This window comes from Pteropus alecto, unplaced genomic scaffold, assembly GCF_000325575.1.
Source record: "Pteropus alecto unplaced genomic scaffold, ASM32557v1 scaffold226, whole genome shotgun sequence".
Lineage (NCBI taxonomy): Eukaryota > Metazoa > Chordata > Mammalia > Chiroptera > Pteropodidae > Pteropus > Pteropus alecto.
The window spans coordinates 4,758,694-4,781,652 of NW_006440132.1; the positions used below are offsets into that span (position 1 = coordinate 4,758,694).

At 47.5% G+C, this 22,959-nt stretch overlaps 1 protein-coding gene across 1 annotated transcript in view; it reads right to left on the bottom strand.

Moving 5' to 3' along the window:
- Positions 1-22,959, bottom strand: part of PAPPA (pappalysin 1) — a 224,207-nt gene that overhangs the window by 37,553 nt on the left and 163,695 nt on the right. Inside the window, exons 14-17 of the mRNA XM_006917094.3 lie at positions 16,974-17,142; positions 14,627-14,810; positions 7,050-7,260; positions 6,204-6,375 (exon numbers count right to left, since the gene is read on the bottom strand). Coding sequence (XP_006917156.1) covers positions 6,204-6,375; positions 7,050-7,260; positions 14,627-14,810; positions 16,974-17,142 — 736 coding nt within the window. The remainder of the gene's footprint in view (positions 1-6,203; positions 6,376-7,049; positions 7,261-14,626; positions 14,811-16,973; positions 17,143-22,959) is intronic.

Sequence of the window (22,959 nt, forward strand, 5' to 3'; positions counted from 1 at the left end):
GTAGAGTCCACCCCAAGAGAGTCTGTGTGAGCTCAGGGAAATTTTTAAGCAGCATCATGTGGCTTCAGAGAACCCCGACTCTCCCTCCCAGAGCCCCAGGCCCCAGGCCCCATGATTCTGCTGGGCTCTCAAGGGAGTGGGAAATTGACCCCAATTTCCTGTAGCCTTGGCCTGAGCCTATGATGCATTTGGCCTGCAGCCCCTGAAGGGCTGCAGACCTCAGCACTACGTGGGCCAGAGCTGGCTGGGGAGCTTGCTTTGCAGCCGAGAATGTATTAGAACTAGCTGGAATCTGCTCGGGGAATTTCAGACTGGGAAGGCTCCACCATAAAAGGTGGGAGCATAAAGGCACTGGTCTCGCTGCCTCCAGTCTCTCTCCCTCCTGCCCAGGGCATCTGGCACTTTCTGCTGCTGACTAAATCTTCTTTTAAAAAGACCGCTTCCGCTAAGATGTCTTAGCCTTCCAAACAAGGCATGCTCATAGGCTGGAAGTCCAGGGTTTCCACAAGGGAACCCAGACGACACGTCTAGCCCCATCTCCTGCTGTGTGCGTGTCCTTCCATCTGGTCTCTAGGTCGCCTTGTCTCTCCTGCATGCTTCTCTTGCTTCCCACCTCCACGCCTTTGCTGCACAGCTGACCTTCTGGAGCCTCTCTGGATTTCCAAATCCTCTCTTAGGACTAGATCTCGGTATAGTTAGGGCTTTCCTACCACTGAGTGCAGATCCTCAGAGTAGACCCTTGATGTTGAGTCTGGTTGGACAACAGAAGACCTGACATTTAACATGCAATCTGGGGAGGCCAGAGCCCACTGGCAGGGAGCCCACTGGTATATTTGGCTCTGAATGCACAGTTCTGCACATGAAGGTAAAATCTCTCACAAGAAGGCTGAGCATTCTGCCTCTCTGTGCCTGTGCATCATTCTGCACACGAAGGTAAAATCTCTCACAAGGCTGAGCATTCTGCCTCTCTGTGCCTGTGCATCTATCTGCAGAAAAAGCATGCCGTGCTCTTTTGAAGTCCCTTTGGCTAGACAGGTCCACAAAGAGCTGAAGGCTTATAATAATTGTATGATCAAATATTATTGGGTGCTAAGTATTTTCTGCACATCTCAAAATCCTTTCGAGAATGTAGTCAAGTAGAAAATATGTCCCTTTTGCAGATTTGGAAACTTAGGCTCAGCTAGGAAGTGAAAAATTAAGTCTTGAAATGATGCTAGTGTAACAGTTAAGAGTATGGACTTAAACCAAGCTGTCTGGGTTCAAATCCCATTTCTACAACATCCTATCTGTGTTCCTTCACCTGTCTATGCCTCATTTCCTCAATTGTTAAATGGGCATGATGTCTACTATCTAAGAGTCATTATGAGGATCGAGTTAGTCTACGTGAAGCATTTAGAGCTTAACACACACATTAGGAGTTCTAAGTAGCTAAGGTTCTTAACTACTCTGTGTCTAAGAGAACTTCACAATCAATCAACTAAACTATCACCCACATTTTAGAATTTATAGCAGCCAGAACGTGGAAGTAATATGCCCAGTCATGCAGGCTGCCAGTGCTGGAGCCAGATCTCTTGACTGTAAGCCTGTGTGACTTTACTGTGACAGGAAGGAACAAGGAGGAGAGAGGAGATGACTTCTTCTACTTAGCGGAAATGAAAATAAACAAAATAATGGCAGTGAGAAATGTGGCAGCAGCAGGGCAAGGCAGGACCGAGAAGTGCAGCGCTGGATATGAATACTTAAGCTCCGGAGGCAGCCTGACCTAATCGCAGGAGCCTCAGTATGACATGAGGCAAACCATTTTACTTCCCTGAACCATAGCTTTCTCACCTGCAAAATGGGACGGTGATGGCAGATGCTGTGGGGCTTCAATGAAGTAGTCTGTATAATGCATATAGTCCAGAGATTGGCATGTAGTAAATGCTCAATAAATTGCAGCTGCGATTAATTATTTGCCTCTGTTCCAAGCTGGTGCCCTCATCTATGTTTGTTTCCTCTAAGTTAGGTACAGGATTGACATGTAAACCCAGGAGTAAGAATGTGCAGAAAATGTGGCTTATGTGATGACTTGGTTAGGGGATCTGACGCTTTAAGATCTGACTCTGCTGGTAACTTGCTGTGTGACTTGGAGTAAGTCCCTTCCCCTCTCTGGGCTTCAGTGGCGCCATCTATAAAATTAGTGGGGGAATCTCTGAGATTCTGCACACCACAAACTTCACATGGGTCTGTGATGTTTCTGACTTACTCTGGGAGGCTCTGGGTACATGGGCAAGCACTTGACAATGCTAAAGCTGGAAGCGGCCCCTGCTTGTGGAGGCATTGCACACGCTGTGTCCAGAGCAGAACCCATGAAGGCAGGGCCCACTGCCCATCACTAGCAGCAGAAACACTTTTACAGGCACCTCGGTGATCGTGTAATGAACTGGGGGCCCTATTGATTCCACTCTCGCCCCCCTGGCCCCGCTTTCTTGCTCCTGTAGAATTGCTGAAACCCACCATTAAATGCATGACTGTCCACAAAGCACCTTTAGCCCTTTCCCCTCCTGCTGCAGCCTCAGTGTATGCATCTCCCACAGACCCTGTCCCCATCCTGAGATGGCCCACCCTCTTAATCACAGAGCCCCCACCATGCTTCTCACACAGATCTGAGCCTGAGTTATCACCTCAGACAGCGCAGGAGCATCTGAGCTGGATAAACGCTGAGATAATTAGCAGTTTTCTCCAGTGGCCTGGGATGGAACCTCTGCCCTTTGCCACCAGCTTGCCCTGACAATGTCTGGAGGCAGTGGGCAGAGCAGAGCTGTGCAGTCAACACTACCTACCAACTCCTGGGCAAGCACTTAGCCTCTCAAGCCTTCTTTCCTCATCTGTAAAATGGGCATATTGTTTCTTTTTCAAAGGTTTATTGTGAGTTGTCAAAATAAGAGAAAGTTTGCAGTCTGGCATCCAGGAAACACTTAAAAATTAAAGAATAAGAACTATTATTAAGGTCCTCTGTCTTCGTTTACCATAATACTACTATAAATTCTGGAGCTGAACGGTTCAATATGGTAGGTACTTTACAAGCGTGGCTGTTTACATTTAAATTTGAGCTATTTAAACTTATATAAAATGTCATATTTAGTTGTTCAGTCACTCTAGCCATGTGACAAGTGCTTCACAGCCACATGTGGCTAGTGGCCACCACACAGCACGGCACAGATACGAACGCAGCATAAAGTTCCACTGGGCAGTGCTATCTAGAGAGTCTAGATATTCTACAGATCGGGCTTCCCTGTGGTTCATACCAGTCTCCCATCCCCGCATCCTGGCCTCATGCATGATGATGCCCCCTTCTCTGACTTTGTGGGGCTGACTTTCAAGTCATCGTCTTTGTGTTCAGGTTCGGTAGGAGCCCACATGGAACATCAGAGATTATTCTCCACTAGAAGTGACCTTGAAAGCAGGCTAGTTTATTTGTGCCATCCCCGGGGCTGCCAAACTTGTGGTGGCACAGGTTGTGTACTGCACAATTCCAGGGCTGCTCACAGACATACCGTACTTCCGTTACCGCGTTTAATCCTCACAGACTATGAGGTAGGTGGTATTATTACCACCCGCCCCACTTTATGTATGAGGAAACTGACACTTAAAGAGTTAAATAATTTTCCCAAGTCCTCCAGCTAGTAAATGGTAGAGCCAGGATTCGAACTCAGACACCAGATCCAGCATCATACTGGCTCCCAAGGAATGAATAAAGTGGAGGTTTTTATTTGTTAATTTGCTTTTAGTGGCAGTGAGAGAGAGAATGTGAATCTCCCCTACAATAGCCCCTGTCCTCTCTGCCAGGATCTGGAACTTGTTTGGAAAGCAAAGAATTCCCGCTCCATACAAGCTGTTTGATTCAAGACGCTCTGGGCCGTACGTTTCTGCCGTGTTTACAGGCAGCAAGAGGGGATCTGAGGTGAATACTAGATTTGGCTCTCAGTCCCCTGGTCTGAGGGTAGAGGAAATTCATTTGCAGTACAAACTAGCAACGTCAATTGTATCAGGAGCCCATTTGGCACGCATTCCTTCATTCTTTGAGCCGACAAGCAATACCCTGCTCCTTTGCGTCTAGCCTCTCCGCCGGCTGCCAAACAGAACTGCGCGAGTCGCTTGATAAATTTACATTTTCCTCTCCTTTAAATACAAACTGGCCATGAAAGGTACTTGGCAAGCCCCAGGCAGACTGGGTTTCAGTTTGATAACATGACCACGGCCAGAATATTATTTGGCTCAGTAGTCGGGGTAACTGTTAGCAACAGTTTTATGTAAGGGAGTGAGAGGGAAGTTGATCGGCCTGCATGAGGCCGTGGTAATCTCTGGCCTTTGCTTGTTCCAGCACCGGCTTCTGCTTCCCTGGCAGGCAAGGATGGGAATGACTCGGGTACACAGACATCCATGAGTGTACACTGTCAAGGATTTTCAGGTAGTACCTAGTGGATTCAGTCTGTCCACAGTTGGGGGGACCTGGGTTCTGATTTTGACTCAGCTGACATCAGCTGTCACCTTTGGTGGTTGAGTGACTTCTCTGAATCTTAGTTTTCTGAACTAGAAAATGAGGATATTGGTCTGGTTGCTCACTGCAGCTCTTTCTCAGGCCCTGTCATTTCCTGAGCCCTTACTCGGTGCCTGGCACTGTCCCAAGTGCTGAAATCACAGGGAAGATGAAAGGTGTGGTCACAGGCTGGGGGAGGGGTATAGCGGGCATTATGGAGCACAGTGTCCGATGCTTGGAAGGGGTCTCCTGAGGAGGGACACTGAGCCCAACAATGGAAGGAACATCATGAAAAGGTTCGTGGAGGAAGGGGTGCCTGAGCTGAACTGTGAAGGATGGTTAGGAATGGAGCAGCTGGAAAAGGTGCGAGGACCCCTTTAATAGAGAAGGCAGAGGAGAGAGCCATCTTACTGGTAATGAGGCGAGGTCTTGAATGCCACCCAGAGGACTTGAGATTTTGTCCTGAGAGGCAAGTCGCTAGTTCACAAGGGCCGTAAGCCGGGAAAATGTCATGATCTGATTTATGCTCTAAGCAAACCAGTCTGGCTGAAATGTAGACACTACACTGGAGAGACGCAAGGATGTAGAAGCAGGGAGATCAGGAAGCTGTGTGGCGGCACAGGAAAGAGATGCTGGTGGCCTGAGTTGGACTGGTGGCATTAGAGGCAGAGAAGAACAGCTTCAGGAGGTGTCTCAGAAGGAGCATGGGTAGAACTTGCTAGTTGTTTGGATGTGGGAAGCAGGGGTGAGAAGAGGTGAGGGTGGTGATGTGCTGGTACCTGGTATTTGGTAGACACTAATAACGACCAGTAAGGACTGGCTGAGGGTGAGACCTGCACTGGGGCCCAACTGGCTAAACTCTGGCCGCACCTGGATGAAGATCCTTGCACACTCGTGAGACGTGCAGCTTGGAGCAGCAAGCCCTACCTGCTCGGGTCTGTCGAGGTGGAGCTCCTTATTAACTTTGGTCTTCTCTGGAGCCAGCTGACTTCTCATCTCTCTTTCCTTTTTCAATTCCCCACACATCTTTTTAAGGAAGGGGAGATGTGTGAAGATTAAGGAAAATTCATTCACACAACTCCAGAAAGGGTAAGCAGGAGTATTGGGCCTTCTCTCACATATATGTGGATTAAGATAAAATTTAATTCCTGCCATCTTCTTCTTCTCTTCTTCTTTTTTTCCATCGTATTCTCAAAATTGTACCTCTAGTCTAAATATGACGCCCTTTCTATTTATGCTTGAGGATCCAACTTATGTCTTAAGATAGTGGTAGTCTTGTGATCTTACATACTTCAAGGACCAATATAGTGTGATGGTGGTAGAAAGCTGGGCAAACAACCTTGGTCACGCCTATCAGAGTAACCTAACTTTGATCGAGTTCATACACTGGGATTCCATATACGATTTGCTTCATAAGGGTTCCAACATTAAAATTTTTCAAAGCTAAGAATCCCTAAACAACTAAAATATGGTGTTATGAGCAGGAAAACGAGGCTCAGAGAGATTACAGAGAAGGTCATTAGAATTCAGTTTCTTAAATTCGGCATTGGTGATGTCGCCATTAGCCAATTCTAGCATTCGTGGAGAGTCTCTTGGAGGAAGTAGTTCTTAACATATAGGCTGGTCTTTGATAAGTGGAAAGGAGAGGGACAAAAGTATTGATCTCAAGGTCAAGGAGTCTTACCTGGGTGGCATCGCTGTCTTCACACTTGATCCTACACTCGCTGTTGAACTGGAAGGCATTAGTGCACTGGTAGAGCCCATGGAACTTCGGTGGAGGCGGGTCACAAGTCACAGGAACACAGGCTCCTGCCTGCCAGCTGCCATCTTGCGTACACTGAGTCTTGAAGGCCCGTCTTCAAGGAAGAGATAAAAGAAGAGACATCTCAAAGTCCCAGTGGCTAGACCTGGGCCCTAAACTAAAACACTCAAGCTTCTCTGGAGTCGCCCGGCCTCCCATTTCCATTTCCCTTTCTGGATTCCCCGCCGGCCTTGTTGGGTGATGGGCATGCATAGGGATTAAGGAAAACCCATTCGTGGAACTCCTTCAACAGGGGCAAGCAAGAATTCCAGACTTTCTTGTAGTTAGTTACATGTGGACTGGAATAAAATCCAAGCCCTGTTAGTCCTGGTCCTCCCTCTTCTTGCTAGGGTGCCCTGATGGGTGCTGGCACTCTGGCAACAGGAACGCCCGCCATTTATTGAACAATTACTATGTGCCAGGCACCTTGCAAGCACTTTACATACATATCCTCATCTATTCTTCATAACATTCCTGTGTGGTAACTTACTGCCAACTTCATCTTATTGTTGAAAAACAGAGGCCCGGAGAAGTGAAGTCACTTGCCTGAGGTCACAGAGCCAGGAGGCAGTTATTAACAATGCCCTTCTAGATTCTCATAGGACAGAATGGGATGGATGGTGGGTATTGCCTTTGGCAAAGACATGAGCGCTTTGTTCTAATCAGACAGCCATACCTGGCTCTCCTGCCGCCCAGAACCCGTGAGTGTGTGTCTGCAGCCCCACTTACTTCTTCGACTTCCGAGAGGAGCTGGGCACATGGTATCCAGGTTTGCACTTGTACTTGCAGAAAGAGCCCACCTTGTGCTTGTTCTCTCGGCACCGGGCGGTCTGGAGGTCTGCATTGGGCACTGGGGGCGGAGCCAGGCACATGAGCTCGCACAGGGCCTCCGGGAAGGACCACAGCCCATCCTCCATGCAGGTCAGGACGCTGTTGTTGCCTGGAGGACATGGACAGGAAGGGTTAGCAGACGGGGACGGGGGCAGAGGGACTCTGAGAGCCAAGCAAACTGCCTGAACTTAAGCCAAGAACCAGAGGATCTTCCACACGTAATTCCAGACACTTCCACTTACCACCGAGGAACCTAGAGACAATAAGAGAGCGGCCGTGGAGAAGAGGAGATCCAGCTTGGGAAGTGACTTATCCCCCAGGTACAGTGTGAATTCAAATTCAAGGCTCCTGACCTCTGCTTCTGAGCCTCTTATACGTCATAGAAAAGAGAGCATTGCACTCCTTCCATCCATCCTCCTTGCTCTGCCAGGTAGACACCTGAGCCCACACACGAAAGTACTTGCCTTAGAATAACTGAAAGTGTAAACTCCTATCGGAACCTACTCAAAGCTTTGATACCCGTGTGCTTTGCGACCTCAGGCTGCCGCTCCTCCCTGAGCCCTGCATCCCTGTATTTATCCTAGCTCCCCTCATGCCTGGAAGTGACAGCACTGTGGTATCTGAAGGCCTGACTTCCTTTTCAGGCCCCAGTGAGTGAAGCTTTGCCAAAGCAGCTGAGAGAGCAGCACTTCCCCCGTAGCCCGTGCCAGCTCTGACAGACGTGCTGACTGCCTTCGGGAAGCTGGCCTGATGGGGACCGTTGCAAATAAAAGCGAAACGCGGAGAGTTAGGCTTTTCACTGCCAGGTCATATATTATCGACGCCGCCTGCCCCAAACCTCCTCAAGACAATTAGAAATGGACCTAAAACTCGAGTTTCTCAATCAAACTCTCTCCTTCCTGGTTATTACTGAATGGTGTGGACAGCCAGGGCTGGAAGTATGTGGGCGTGGGAGGCTCTGGGGTTTGGGGGCTGGAAGGTCTGATTTCAGGTTGGTGGGGTGGAGTGATAAGGACGAAACTGACATTTACTACGTCCTGAGTGCTTTTGATGTGCAATCTCCTGTATTCTCACAGCAGAGCTCGCAGTGTGATTCTTCGTATTTGGAAATAGAGACTCAGAGAGTGAAGTGACTTGCCCAAGTTCTCATAGTTTGTAAAAGACAAAACTGAAGTTTAAAACCAATTTTGTGTAACTACAAAGACGGTTATTTATTTATTTATTTTTAATGAGAAGTTGGCTATATAAACTCAGCAGAGTCCTCGTTAGCCGTGCTGAGTCAAACTCCGACTCTCCTATCTACAGAGAGAAAACAATTGCTCTTGCCTTTCACAGTGGCGAGACAAAATGAAACAACATTTATGAAAAGTATCCAGAAAAGTGCTGTCAAATTCTTTATTTGCTCCACTCCCTCTTGCCTTCTTCCTGTCCATCCTTCCTCTTTTTCTCCCTTCTCCCTAACCTTTTGACTTCATTAGTAGATCTAAAAGGATGGTGTGAGTTGCACAGAAGCCTTCATTTATTCAGCGAGCACCTATGTAGTGCTTACTATGTGCCAGCTGCTCTTTTCTATGTTGGGACAAAGCAATGGACAAAATTAAAAAACAACAACAAACAAGCAAACAAACAAACAAACAAACCAAACCTCAAACCCTGACCTCTTGGAACTTACATTTTAATGGGATGGGGAGGAACACAATAAATTATACCAAGAAGTAAAATATTTAGTGTGCTATAAGGTGGTAAGTACCGTCGAGAGAAATATGGCAGGGAAAAGAAGACAGAGCACTGTGCAATTTTACGTAGGCTCCTCTGCTTCTCCCACCCCCATTCACTGTCTTCTTTCTCCTTCTGTCAATGTGATTCATCGGGTGAGCACGGGACAATTTAGTGTCTGTCCACCCCACGGAGGATTTCATGTTGATAAACTGTGATACTGCAAAACAAACTACAGATATTTCTACATCGAATAAAAGCAATCAAGGGTGTGGAAGGATGATTCATTTGGCTTCCATAAAAGCAGTGGCTTCCAGAACATCAGAGACTACAAACTGCTTTTTGGATTGCCTTTGTGATGGGGGTAGTGTTTTGGGGTGCCCAAGCATAGCAAAGGCTTAGTGAGGAAGGGGAGTTATAAAAGGTATGGGGAGAATACCCTCTCTAAATTTTTTTTAATCTCCAAGAAAGATAAAATATCTATGGATAAAGACTTGAGACTCTTAAGAGTATATCATATCAGCTATGCAAATTGTAAATTTTGTAGTGAAAGTCACAGTTCTTTTATGGCAAGATAACATAAAAACTGCAAAATGTTAATCAAGAGAGAAAATGCAACTGGAAATGTAAATTCTGGGAGAGGGTAAATAGGAGTTAGCCCTGTACCCCAGTCAAAAGAAGAACCATGCTAAAGCAGGAACTAATGATTCAGGACCATGGACATGCCCCCGCCCCACAACAAACAAAATCCAGGAGACACAGACACTGAACTACACAGAATCAGTACTTCCATGCCCCAGCGGTAGCCACTACTGTGCATCCACCACGTGGCTTTGAAGAAAGTAGGGTATGACACATGCTGTGCACGCCTTGCCTGCATCCCCTTGGCACTGACCTCTATACTCTGAAGGATGCTTACCGCCCCTGCAACCCTGTTGGAGGCCCTTTCTTCTGGCCGTAGATGTATGCTCCACTTGCATGCAAGGCAAGCTCACAGTCCTGTGATGTCAGTGCCCCTGGAACTAGCACTCAACCAGTGATGGCGTTGGTGGATTATCATGCCTGTTTCCAGAGTTGCAATAACTCTGAGGAATATTCTCCCCTGTTCTTCAGAGGGACTGAGCTTTGGTGCTCCACATAGGCAGTTGGCTTTCGAAGAGAACTTAGATGCATCTGTTACTTCCATGTCTCCCTTTCTCACTCCCCTACCTGTGTTTCCTAGGAGAACATGACTCAGGATACCTGGTGATGGCATTTCTGAGCCTGGGGTTTACTGCTGAGGGGAAGAGTGTTGGTGTCATAGGCTGGGTCCCAAAGGGTTAGGCGAAGCTGACCTTTGTTCATCTTTTGAAAATAAGTCTTGCTCAGCCCATCTCCAAATGTGCCTAAGGAAACTTCAATCTCTAATGAATATTAGAATGACTAAACACACTGTCAAAAGAGAGGTGCCTATTTGTATTATTTAATTGAAAAGATTAACCAGAAGACCAATTCTCTTTGGGACTGTCTTTAAGACTGAAATTAACCTAGAGCAGAATACAAGAAGGGAAATGCCAGGAGACCTATGGTCTGGTTTTCTTAGTACCTTGTACTTGGTGTTGGCATTGCCCACATCCTAATGTCAGGGACTGCATCCTATGTGTTCTTTTATTACTAGAACATAGCCTAGTGCCAAACACATAGGAGGCCCTCAATATCCATTTGTTATGTGCATGACATATTATATATCTGCCTGTGACCTTGAACAAGTCAACTCACCTCTCTGGCCCTAAACCAAAGCTGTCTTTGAGTTCTTGTCCAGCTCCAACATTTTGGGATGTGAAAGGCTACATATTGGCCACTGTATTGTTTTGAGAAAACAACAATGAAGCTAACTGGAGTGGAATGATAACAACAAGCATTCAGGGGGCTGCGTCGGCCAAAGGCTGGCACTGGTGGACTTGGGAAGACATTCGGTTTCAGTGCTCTTGGTAAGAAACAGAGAGAAGTTACAGTGGAAGAGAGGCAGAAAGATAAAGAGCAGAATAGTGGTTTGGACCCAGTGACATCCTTGACCCTGCTGTCTACAAACCACTAGAGTGATAAGATGAAACAACTCTTCTAGGACTTGTATGAAAATTCCTTTTAGAGGGTGACCCTGTTTGTGGGAAGATGCCTGGAAAGACCCATGGGATAAAGCTGAATCCTTCTGGCTGTCTGCTTCTGAGAAAGATGGAAGGGTCACTGCCTGACAGGGGAGAGAGAACCTTAGAATACCTAAAGAGGTCGTGGCATGGTTCTGAAGGGACAAGGTAAGGGGTGAAGAAAAGAGCTGAGGACAAGCAAGAAGGTTAATTGCTGGGGACTGCAGGACGAGGCCATTTCCGGTCCTCTCAGCTCATGTCTCTATCTTCAGTAAAGTCTAAAACATCAGACGGTGCTTGGTGGCATTGGGTATCTTACAGAAACTAGTGAAAAGACTGAGTTTTAAATCTGAGGTTAGAGAAGCAAAGTTGAAATAGAAAAGACAACAAGAGCCAGAGTAGAAAGCAGGCTTTTAAAAAAGATCTTTGCAGGATGACAGCATGCTCGCTTTAGAAACCCCACTCTAGTCAACATCAAGTGCATCTAGCATGGTTGAGTTGAGGTGATATAAGTAATGTTGCAGTTTTAGCCATTCCATTAAACATTTATGATTTTGATTTTGAAGCTTTTTTTTTTTTAACTTGAGAATATGTATTTTTTTTCTCATGCATTTTTGTAGGCCTATAGTGTTCATTTGATAAAGGACCCTGGCAGAAGTGATTCCAAGGCCATGAATTCTTGGGATATTTTACATACATCTTGAAGAGGGCTTGGAATTTAAGTCAGAGTCAAGAAAAATGCACTTGGAATATAAAGAGCAAGTGAGTGTGTGGTGCTACCTGTGTCATACCAGGTTCCCAGGGTCTACACTCGACCGCTTGTCCTGCGTGGTGGCTGCTCATCCAATGACACTAACCTCCAGGTCCTGGAAGGAACGAGGAGGCTGGAGCGTGTCTGCACAGCTCCCAGGACGAAGGCCTCCATGGGACAAACAGGTCAGGGGCTGGGAGAGCAGCCACTGCACAAGTTCTCACAAGGCCTCTTGGAGAAGATGTGTATTTACCAAGCACGTTCTCTGGCTCTGGCATTTTACACATGCCATCTCTTTCACTGTTCCGTCTGACCCTTCAATGGGCACTCCTAAGCTTATTTTACAAATGAGGGTAATGAGGCTTAGAGATGTGAAACTGCTCACCTAAGATCAAACAGTTGGAGCAGAGCCAGGAGCAGAATCCTGGTCCTTCTGATTCTAAAGCTAGTGCTCGCTTTGCTTTAAACTGTATTGCAAGGAAAGGAAAAACAAGGGGAGGAAGGGAGGAAAGGGAAGCAAACGAAATAATGGGGGGAAAATTGTTTTGATCAGTTCTTCATGTCATGGCTTGAGAAGGGAGGCATTAATAAGCTCAAAAGAAAGGTAACAGGACCTTCGCCGGTGCTTGCTGCCAGCAGATCCAAGCAGAGGCATCAGACCTGGAATCTGAACACCAGTCGTTGCTAGAAACCAAGGTGCATGAAGTGCCAGTGGGTCCTAGCAGGTCAGTGTGGCCGCTAGGGAGATCCTTCTCTGTATTCTTAAGGGAAGAGCAAGTTGGGATCAACAACCATCAAAATGATGGTCTTCCTGGGGCCTCCCCTCCACAGCAAGATCACCCTCGCGCGTGCACGCGCACATTCACACACACACACACACACACACACACAAGATCACCCCCGCGCGTGCGCACACACACTCACACACACTCACACACACACACACACACACACACACACACACACACACACACACACTATGGTCTGCAGAGAAGCAATGGCAGAAGAGTCTGAATCACTTTGATTAAGAATTATTATGAGCCACAATGAAGGTTGTAATAATCAGTGCTACTTAATATACCTCCCTTTCCCAAAAGCCTCCGCGCGTGCGCACACACACTCACACACACTCACACACACACACACACACACACACACACACACACACACACACACACTATGGTCTGCAGAGAAGCAATGGCAGAAGAGTCTGAATCACTTTGATTAAGAATTATTATGAGCCACAATGAAGGTTGTAATAATCAGTGCTACTTAATATACCTCCCTTTCCCAAAAGCCTCTGATTGAGAAGAGAAGTGTGAGTTCCTGGTCTGGAGTTGTTAATACACAAACCTCTGGGCAAATGGGACCAAGTGAAGGGCTCAGATAGCCTAAAAAATGGAAGGGTTTACAATTTCCAGTGGTATCTTCAGATCAACTCTTTATAGTAGCTCAGATGACCTGTCTACAGCTTTTTTAAAAATTCAAATCATCTTAGGTTAAAAATGAGGGAACCTAAGGGATGCATCCCCCAAGTTCTTTCTGCTTTTCTTTTGGGGCAGTTTAGTGAGATTATTTTGACTTTCATTCATTTTGTAAAAGAAATATTTCTTGTGATGTTACTGTCATCAATTCATCCAGTTATTTAGTCAATAGGCTTATCGAGTCTCACTCTGTGCGGGTCCTGGGTTTGCTGACTGCAACGTTAAAAGGAATTTGACACAACCAATACTTTGTAGAGATTCAAGTCCAGGAATCTTTTGAAGTTATGTATCCCCTTGAAAATCTGGGGGAACTGTTGACCCTCTCTGACCATCAAATGCCTCAGACTCATGAATACATAATATTACCTCTAAGCTTGAATGAATTTACAAGCCTCCCTCCAAAACCTCCACACCTGACAGAAGTCCACTATTGTGCACTCTGCAGAATGATGGAGCCCCAAATGGCATCCGTGCTTGAGTGAGATCTCACTCTGGGTATCTGATAAAGGGATGATGTTTCCTCTGATGAACCAAGCAAAGGGTCCTGGCACCTCTGAGAACTGGGTATAATGTCAAATCCAATACTCTCTCAGAAGTCAAGAGCATTTATCCTGATAACATTGTTAACTTGCGCTGTGATTTTGTACAAATTCCTTCCTCTCACTGGACCCCAATTTCGCCATCTTTCCAATAATCAGTTGGAAAGAGCCCTTCTAGCCCTGACATTCTAGGACACCCAGGCCAGCCCCTCACTCATTTCCAAAATGCAGCCTCTTTGTTAGCTTCACAGATCACATCTTACTCACATTCTAATACTCTGAGTGCCCAGCCCAGGAGATGCTAGCACAGGCTTACTACCCGTACCGGCTCCTCGTTCCCCAGCTAGCTTTTCTTAAAGAGTAGCATTTGGCTATGGAAAAAGACTAAACCTGGCTCCAGTATGAATCCCACCACTTATAAGGTGGCCTTGGACAATTCCTACTCTGTGATAATGGGAATAATAATACCTTTTAGGCTTACTGGGCCCTAACCATAGTCAGTGAATTAGTCACATCGGTTCCAAATGTTATTTTCTTTTAATCTTCTTTTCCTCCCTTTCTTCCTCCTCTCCTCCCTCCCTTCCTTTCTCTCTCTTTTCATTCGGCAAAATCTACACGATCTTGAAGGTGATTCCATTGCTCATTGTCATACTTGTCCACACTGCTTTTTTCCTTAGCTGCCCAGCAGGAGAGTTTTTATTAGTATAACCGTTGGAAAGAAATCAGGAGCCCAGATAAAATCCACCCAACGCTGGGTGTTTGAGACCCGGACGGAGAGCCTGAAAGCAGCCTCTGGACTTCCCACCTAGGAAGCAGGGGCGGGGGGTGGGGGGTGGCAAGCCGAGCCAAAGGGCCTCCATACCTTTCAACTGCGCTGGGTGACGACACTGGAAAGAGCATTTGCTGCCAAAGGTGGTGCCCTCAGGACAGGAGAAGGAGGCAGCGTAGACATGATGCTGGTCTGGGACGCCACAGTCCACAGGCTCGCATGCCACCTGCTTGTTCCACTTGCCCTCAGTGCAGGTCACTGTGACCCTGGGTCCCGTCTAGAAGGAAGAGGTGGGCACAGTGAGTTGTGGCAGACTGTATCCCCCAGGCTACAGCTCAGAGTCTTGTCTGGGCACCAGGAGACCAATGCTTCATGTTTAACTTTAGCTCACTTTCAATGGCCCCAACAACTGTATTAATTAGGTATTTCAGTTCCCATTTTACAGATGCAGAAACTGAGGCTCAGAGACAATAAGTGATGATCTCCCAGTCACACAGCTGGGATGAGGAGAAGTAGGAATTGAACCCAAAGGCTGTTCTCTTAACTGATATCTGTAGAGTCTCCAGGTCATCGTTTCCATTGTATTGATGAGAACCTTGAGACCCAGAGACCTCTGGGGCGTGATGTTTCCTCCATGAAATAGCCTTTGAAACATGGCACAACGTGGGACACTGGCTATAGATCTTTGTATCTTTTCTTGGTTCTGGAGGAGGTTACAGGGAACTTACTGTAGAGAGTGGGCATTGCCCTGGAATCTCAGAGACCCGGATGTTTGTCCTCTGTGCTGTGAGACCATGGGCAAGTCCCTTTCCTTATCTGGGTTCTCCCATTGGCATTGAATCCAAGGATTGTCCTAGGAACCACTCCCTACTCTGAAATGTTATGGTTTAATAGTGGAGAGAGGTAAATGTGAAGAAGGAATGAGACTGGAAACGGACAAAGGGGCGGCAGAGATCTGAACCAAACTAGAAGGTGGCAGGGCTGCTAGGGCAGAAGGGCGAGGCCATGCTACAGAGCCAAGTCATTGGCTGCCCGGGGGCTTCCATTCAAGGAGGAAGCCGCCAAATCTCAGGGGATTAGGGATGCCAAATGTTGATCTGGGATTTTAAAAGCAAAGGACATTTTTCCCCTCTTAAGCACACATCAAAGGGAATACAGATCCCTCTCTGCCAAAACAGCCTAATTGTTTCCGCAGGAGTTCAGTCCTGCCATGTCTGACACACGGAAGTAGGTGTCTAAGACAAGCAATCGAGAGCTTCCAGAAAGTCTGAACAAATAGGTGTTCCCAGAAACAAGGAGCATGTCCTGTGTGTTTACAGCATGAAGGTGAAGTGTGCTGTCATGGCCCTGGGAAAGGCCACAGCCAGTGACAGAGCTCTGAATCCTCAAGTCTCAGGGCTTCACTGACACCTTACCCACTGCCCACGCCCACCTAGGACCCCACAGCAACATCGAGCTGAAGCAACATTCTGCCACATGTCAAATCCACTCACTGCCACTCCCCTCAGCCGGGACACGTCCCTCTTCCCTGACCTCTTCACTCTCCCTGCTGCCATTATTACTGCCAGTCTCTCAGCCACACTGAAGTGGGCAGCCAAAAGGACCTTTGTCAACCATGATCAGCCCATGCCACTTCCTTCAACAGCTCCCTGTTGCCCAAAAGATAAACCTCAAACTTCCTGACCAAACTAACAGGGCCTCCCACCAGCGGACATGCTTGCCCCTCCAGCCTCACTGCTTAGGTGAGTTTGGAAAAAGAAATCTGTCTGTGGCATGCTTTTTCTCACCAATGGGCGTCCACGCACTATTCCTGCCCGTGCCCAGAGCACAGCTTTCTCCCCGCTCCCCAACACACACCCCTTTGCCTGGCCATCCAATTCTGTTTTCATGTCGTTTCTTCCAGGGTACTTCCCTTGAATCATCCTGTGTTTTCACAACACCCTACACTTCCCTCCATAGAGCTTATCACTCCGTGTGGTCATTACTCGCTCACTGTGTGCTCCTCCATCACGAGTCGCTGAGCTCCTTGAGAGCTACGTTTATCTCAGTGACTTTTTTTCCCCTCTAGCATCCAGTATAGCCTCTGGTTCCCAGTGGACAGATGTTTTGAGATGCATTCATTTAAATGAATGAATGAACACCTCAATGACAGAAGGCTTACCTCTTTCTAAAACAGCCCATTCAATTGTAGAGAAGATCTGACCGTAAAGGTTACATTCAAAATGCTGACTGGCAACCGACACAGACTCTGATTCACGTGGAGTTGAACACTACTATGCCTAGAAACCATTATCTTAGAAATTCTAGATGGAGGATTGATTCGTTCAATCGACGCATATTTATTGAGTATCTATTATGTGGCAGCACTATTTTAAGGGCTGGAGAAACAGTAGGGAACCTGTTCAGCAGCTGGGGCTCTGAGCCCAGCGTCTGCACACACCTGGCTCTTTATCAGCTCGTCGTCTCGCTGTATCTGCAGCACGTAGCCCGTCCGGCAGCTCACGGTGCACTGGGCACCGTGGGAGCGATCGCTGCTGGAGCAGTTGAGAGAAGCGTTCTCCACAGCCAGCTCCGGGCAGTCAGTGGCCTCACATGCGAAGTGCACACAGCTGGAGAGGGAAGAAACGAGAAGGTAAGACGGCGCTTCCCTGCAGGGCCCCTGCAATCCAGCCGAACGGTAGAGGCCGATGGCCTCCCTCTTCCAAATCTCAGGAGGCCAAGACGGAGGAGAGGAAGAGGACACGAGGGAAACAAGAGCTGGCTTGGGGGAGGAAAACTCTGGAAACCATGGTCAGAGTTTATCATTAAGAGCACAAGTTGTGACCCACGGTTCAAATCTGGGCACCTGAAAGCTTCGTATGTTACAATGCTTCAAACCTTGCAGAGCCTCAGTGTTTCCATCCGTGAGGCGGGGGTCATCATGATTACAGCAAGCATTCACTGTGTTTCTTATCTGCCAGGCGCCAAGTAGAATGAAGCCTCTTTATATTTTATAATGGTATTCACTTCTGGGGGTGATCGTGAGAATTAAATCAGATGGGATTCAGAAAAAAGCACAGAGCAGAATTCCTGGCACTTAATTATAAAGGCACTCCATGAACGGTAGCTAATGTTCTTAACGAATCTAGGCTCTGGAAGAGCTTACCTAGAAGCTGCGTAACTTTGAGCAAGGTACATCACCTCTCTGAGCTTGGGTAGTGTCAAATTCAGCCAACCCACAGACTCGACTGAGGTGTCGAATGTAGAAGTCTTTAATAAACTGTAAGGTGATTTATGAATTGTTAGTAAGGCTGTACAGAAAGCATGTCTTGCGTATTGCTGCAGCTGCTGCTCCAATCTTCCTGCCAATTTGAATTCTACCTATTCTTCAAGTCCCCGGGTGCGTGTACATTTCTACAGGACACTTTCCCTTTGTCCCTAGGTGAGCTCCCGCCATAGACATTCTGACCTCCTTTCTCTAATGCTGGTGCGTCTCACTTCACGCACTCAAAGCACAGATCCTGGGTGCCCACCAGTGCTGGAAGGTGTGCTAGTCCCCAGGGATGCGAGTGGAAACAACATGACATCCTTATGCTTGGGGATCTTTTCCCCTTGTATGTTATAGTCACGCCAACAGTCAGTAACATTCACGACGATTCATTGATTGTTTATATACATGAGCTCACTCCATCCTCACAACAACCCTATGAGCTAAGTGTTATTCATTTTACAGTTGGAAAAATCGGGGACCAGTGAGATTAAGTTACTTAAGTTCCCACCCAGATGTGTGGCTCCATAGTCCTTGTGGTTAACCTCTCTCCCACACCTGGACTAGAACTTCCCTGAGGGTAGAGATACTGCCCGTCTCACCTTGGTACACTTCTCATCGTCCATAAAAATGCCTTGCATGTAGTAGACGGCTCCTAACTAGCGAGAAACAAATGGTGGCAGCGTCTTGCAATTTTACGGAGGTCGAGGTGTTGATTCCTAACACTGGAAGCTTCTGGGGGGCATTTTTCTTTTACTTTTGCCTCTGTGACTCTGTCTACTCAACTCCTGCCAAGCGTCCAATAGGTACAGATAGCTAGATCTGTATCCAGAGCCTCGAGGCTCTCATTTTCTTGTTTTCTTCTAGGAGGAGTGCAGGGGTGGGGGTGGGGTGAGCAGGGGAGGCAATTGGTTGTCAAACCAGCGTAAGAAGAATTCCCAATGTTTTCCTTGGGAATTTCCCAGTTTCAGGAGATACTGCTGAAGGTTTTACAGTGAGCATGGCTACTCACCCCTGTGCTCCGTGCCCTGCTCAGAGGTGCGGGGTGACAGAGGATAGGAGCTAAAAACCTCCAAAACACAGCACAAGCAGATTCACTTTTTTGTTGTTGCTATACGACCAAATTCACTTTTTGAAATACCCAGAAAAGGATAGCATTTGATTTAGCTCTCAGACCCCACAGAGACGTGGGCTGCGCACTCTACACAACCCCCTTCTGAAGCGCAGGGCGAGCAGATTAAGTGACACTGAGATCTTCCTATTCTCTGCCCTCCTCCCTGCTCCTTGACAGCCTTGGCATCGTGCCACATTGCCACACGGAGACCACGAAGAGACTGTCACTGTGGCGTCAGCACAAGGCTCTGACACCAAACAATGCATCTGTTCACATTGTGTAAGTGCTGGGGGAACAGCCACATGGTTCCAATTTAAGTAGATTTACTCTGTAAGCTACCAGCTCCCCAGCTGGTCTTCTGACCTGTGCCTTGCAGACTGGCTCTTCTCGCTCTGCACTTCCAGGGCACCCCTGGGCTCCCATCTGATGGTAACCCAGCGGACTCTGCAAGCCCTTTCGAAAGACAAGGGATCTGGGCTTCTCTGGGCTCTGGGCTCTGGGCTCTGGGGCCAACGAAGTAAGAACAGCGCCGCCCCCCCGCCCCCAACCCCGATTCTGTGCACATTACTGCTCTTCTTCATAGGAAAAAGATAAATTGAAAAACTTGATTTCCTAGAATGGAAAAAGCACAGAGCTGAGCAAATCCGAGCAAATCTGGGCTCCAGTCCTAGCTCTGCCATTTGTCGGTTGTTTGACCTCACATAGTTGTAAAACACCCTGAGCTTCAGTTTCCTCATCTGTAAAGTGTAGGTAATAAAAGGATTTATCTCTCAAGATTAGCAATAGGGTGACATGCAGCCACTCATTAGCCTATTCAGCAGACTTTGCCTGGGGGCCTTGCTGCATACCAGACACCGTTCAAAACTTTGGGGATATAGCAATGAAGGGGACCGGTCAGATTCCTGTCACTTGTGTATTTGAGGAGGGAGGACATGTGCCAAAGAAGTGTAATACACAAGCCCATTTCAGATAGTGAGGCTTACAGTAAGGGCCTCCAAACAAGGTGAATTTATAGAGGGTGACTATTAGGTTGGGAAGGCAGGACCCTATGTATGGAAGGGTCAGGGGAAGCCTCTACAAGGAGGGAACATCTGCACTAAAACCTGGATGAAATGAAGGGATCAGCCACACAAAGGTCAGGGGCAGAGGGAGCTCCAGGCAGAGACAGGAGCACGTGCAAATGTCCAGGACAGGCTGCAGCTCAGCGTGTTTGCAGGACAGAAAGGCCAATGAATGAACAACGCTTTGGCAACTACGCAGCTGTGTGAGAAGGTGGCCTATCTACTATGGTTCTTTCTGTTATAGAAGGAAAACACTCCCTGGACATCTGAGTGACCTACCCGAAAAGGTTCTCTGGTCGCATGAGTAAGGCGACATTGGATTAAAGAGACCGGTCAGCTCTCTTTATAGCAGGGCTTCTCAGAATCCTGAGTGTCCTAAAGCACACTGTACATTTCCAGAAGAGTCTAAGGCACACCCCTTTTGGCAAAGCCCGATGACTGTTTTTCATGGGACATTTCTTAGGGCTAGCGTCCTCCAGAACACACTTGGGGGAGTGAGGCACCCCGACTTTTTCAGCACATCTGTCTGCACCTGGCTTGCAGACTTGAAAACAGAATAAAAGGGGAAAGGTGGCACTCGCTATGTGCTAGGCACTGGCTGCTGTGTTTTATCTGCATCTTCTTATTTGCATCCTCATGATAATTCTTTGAGGTACTATTATTATTCCCATTTCTAAGGCAAGGAGACTGAGAGAGTTTAAATTGTGTCCAAAAGCACTCTGTGTAGACAGAATTCAAGCGGGGATCTGCCTGCCGGTCCCCCAAGTCCCCACTCCTTCCTTTGCTTGCTTTCCAGATAGTCAGAAAGGGTTATGTGAACACACTGCCCCCAAATGATAAACACTGTCCCGACTACCCCTCCCAAATAACTCCCCGACACAGCCCTGTCATTTCTGAAACACAAAAACAAAAATTAAGACAAGGAAAGCAAAACAAAAGAAAAGCCTCTGGTTTCATAAAAAAATATAAATAAATAAATGGGGGTAGGATGTAATACCACTGATGGACGGTCAGTAAAGATAATAAAAAAAGGAAAAATGAAGATAGTGTTTGAAAGGGAGGGGCATGGTTGATCAGAGGGATGGAGGAAGGGACGCCGGTAATTTATGGATGAAGTTCTCACCTCTGGACAAAGCCGGAGACCCCTCTCCCACCCCAGAGGCGGAGATAATCAGATACTTATGAATTTTCTTTTCTTTTCTTTTTATCTATATTTTATTTACTTACAGACTCGAGTTCCATATGGAAGGAAAACCTCAAGCTATCCGACAGCCAAGGCTCCACTCCCAATTGGAATGGCCCCAATCATGCATAACAGAGGATTCCTGGGTCATTCCAGAACCAGGCTGGAGAAGACCAGAAGTTAAAGGGCGGACGAGGGCTCCTCTCCTGGCTCTGCCCCTTGACTCATGGCTTAGCCCTGGTGTCTTGCTCCTTAGCTGCAATTATGCCATGGGAAGTGGAGATAATAACAGGCAGGTTGTTTACAAATCATTCTGATCTGCTCAGATGGAGATGGCAAAAAACACAGCACGCTCAACACCAGAAAGTGAAGGGGAAAATGCTCTTGGGACAAAAGCTGCAGGGGCACTTGGGAAATGAGATGCACACAGAGCTACCCCCACAGGACTCACTTTTCTGCTCAGAAATGGGGTGACTGGGGGAAGTGACCCTAAAAGGCTCTTCTGCCCTGGAATTCTAGAAGCCCGTGATGAGGTAGGACAGAGGAGAGGTTGTGCGGGGTGGGGGTGCAGGGCCAGCGGCCTGCAGGGTGCAGGCCGACGATGAGAACGGTGAGGGGAGCTGGGAGCGCCCGGCGGGAGGGCACGTGTCCAGCCACAGCAGCAGTTCTCCACGGCAGCTCCAGGTTGCCTAGTGGGACTGAGGGCCTGGTGCTTCTACCCCTGGTGTATTTAAGAGGAAGAATTCTGTTTTTTAATGTAACTCTTCTGATATTTAATTGTTGGCAAGTAATTAAAGAAAATAACTAATGAGGGCCAAACAGACACAGGTGGTTTGTGGCCTGGGCTGGCCTGCAGGACAGCAGTACTGAAACCTCTGATGACGAGGAGAGAGCTTTGCCCTGGAGGTCCTGAGAACTGGATTCCAATGCCAGTTTTGCCCCTAACGACTCGGTGACTTTGGGTAACTCACTTCTCTTGCCTGGACCCTAGATTTCCTATCCTCAAATGAGAGAGCAGAAGCAGAGAATCTCTTAGGGCTCCCCAGCTTTCAGAGGTCCTGGTTTCATGAGGACAAAACAACAGAAGGATATCATTTCAGAGCCCTCTGGAATGGGAAGAAACAGGCTTTGATCATCTCAAGTGTTGGCCAGGATGTGGACGAGCAGGAACTCTCTTGCATTGATGGAGGTGTGAGCTAGACATTTTGAAGAGCTGGGCAGTATCCAGTACAGTCGAAGACACACACGTGCTTAGGCACAGCTGTTGCATTTGCAGGCATATCCCAGACCAGTGACCCCCAGCAAATGTTCTGAGAGGTGCTGATCCCTTTGGGCTGGGGACACTGGGTGAACGTGTGGACAGCAATCTGAGGCCATGGTCTCTGACCATGAGCAGCTTCATTTTGGGCTCCAAATCTTGTCTACGAATTCCCATATATTCATCTAAGAAGATGTTCCATACATGGGCTCCTATCAATGCACAGACTCTAGGAAGTCTTGGCTCTAACCTGTAGGCACCCCTCACTTCTCACTTTGCTCCAACTGTGAAGTCCACCCTGTTTAGAAGGAGTTAATCTGGCCAAATGAAGAATTTATTTCCTCCTAAAGTTGGCCTTCTAAAAGTTAGCTCCCTACCAGAACTGCCATCTGTGGATGGGCTGGCATGGAGAAAGTGGGAAGAGTTTAAGGTAGAGAAAGAAAGAATGCAAAATATAAAAGGGGAAGGGGAAGGAAGGGGGAAGGAAGGAAGGAAGGAAGGAAGGAAGGAAGGAAGGAAGGGAGGGAGGGAGGGAGGGAGGGAGGGAAGGAGGGAAGGAAGGA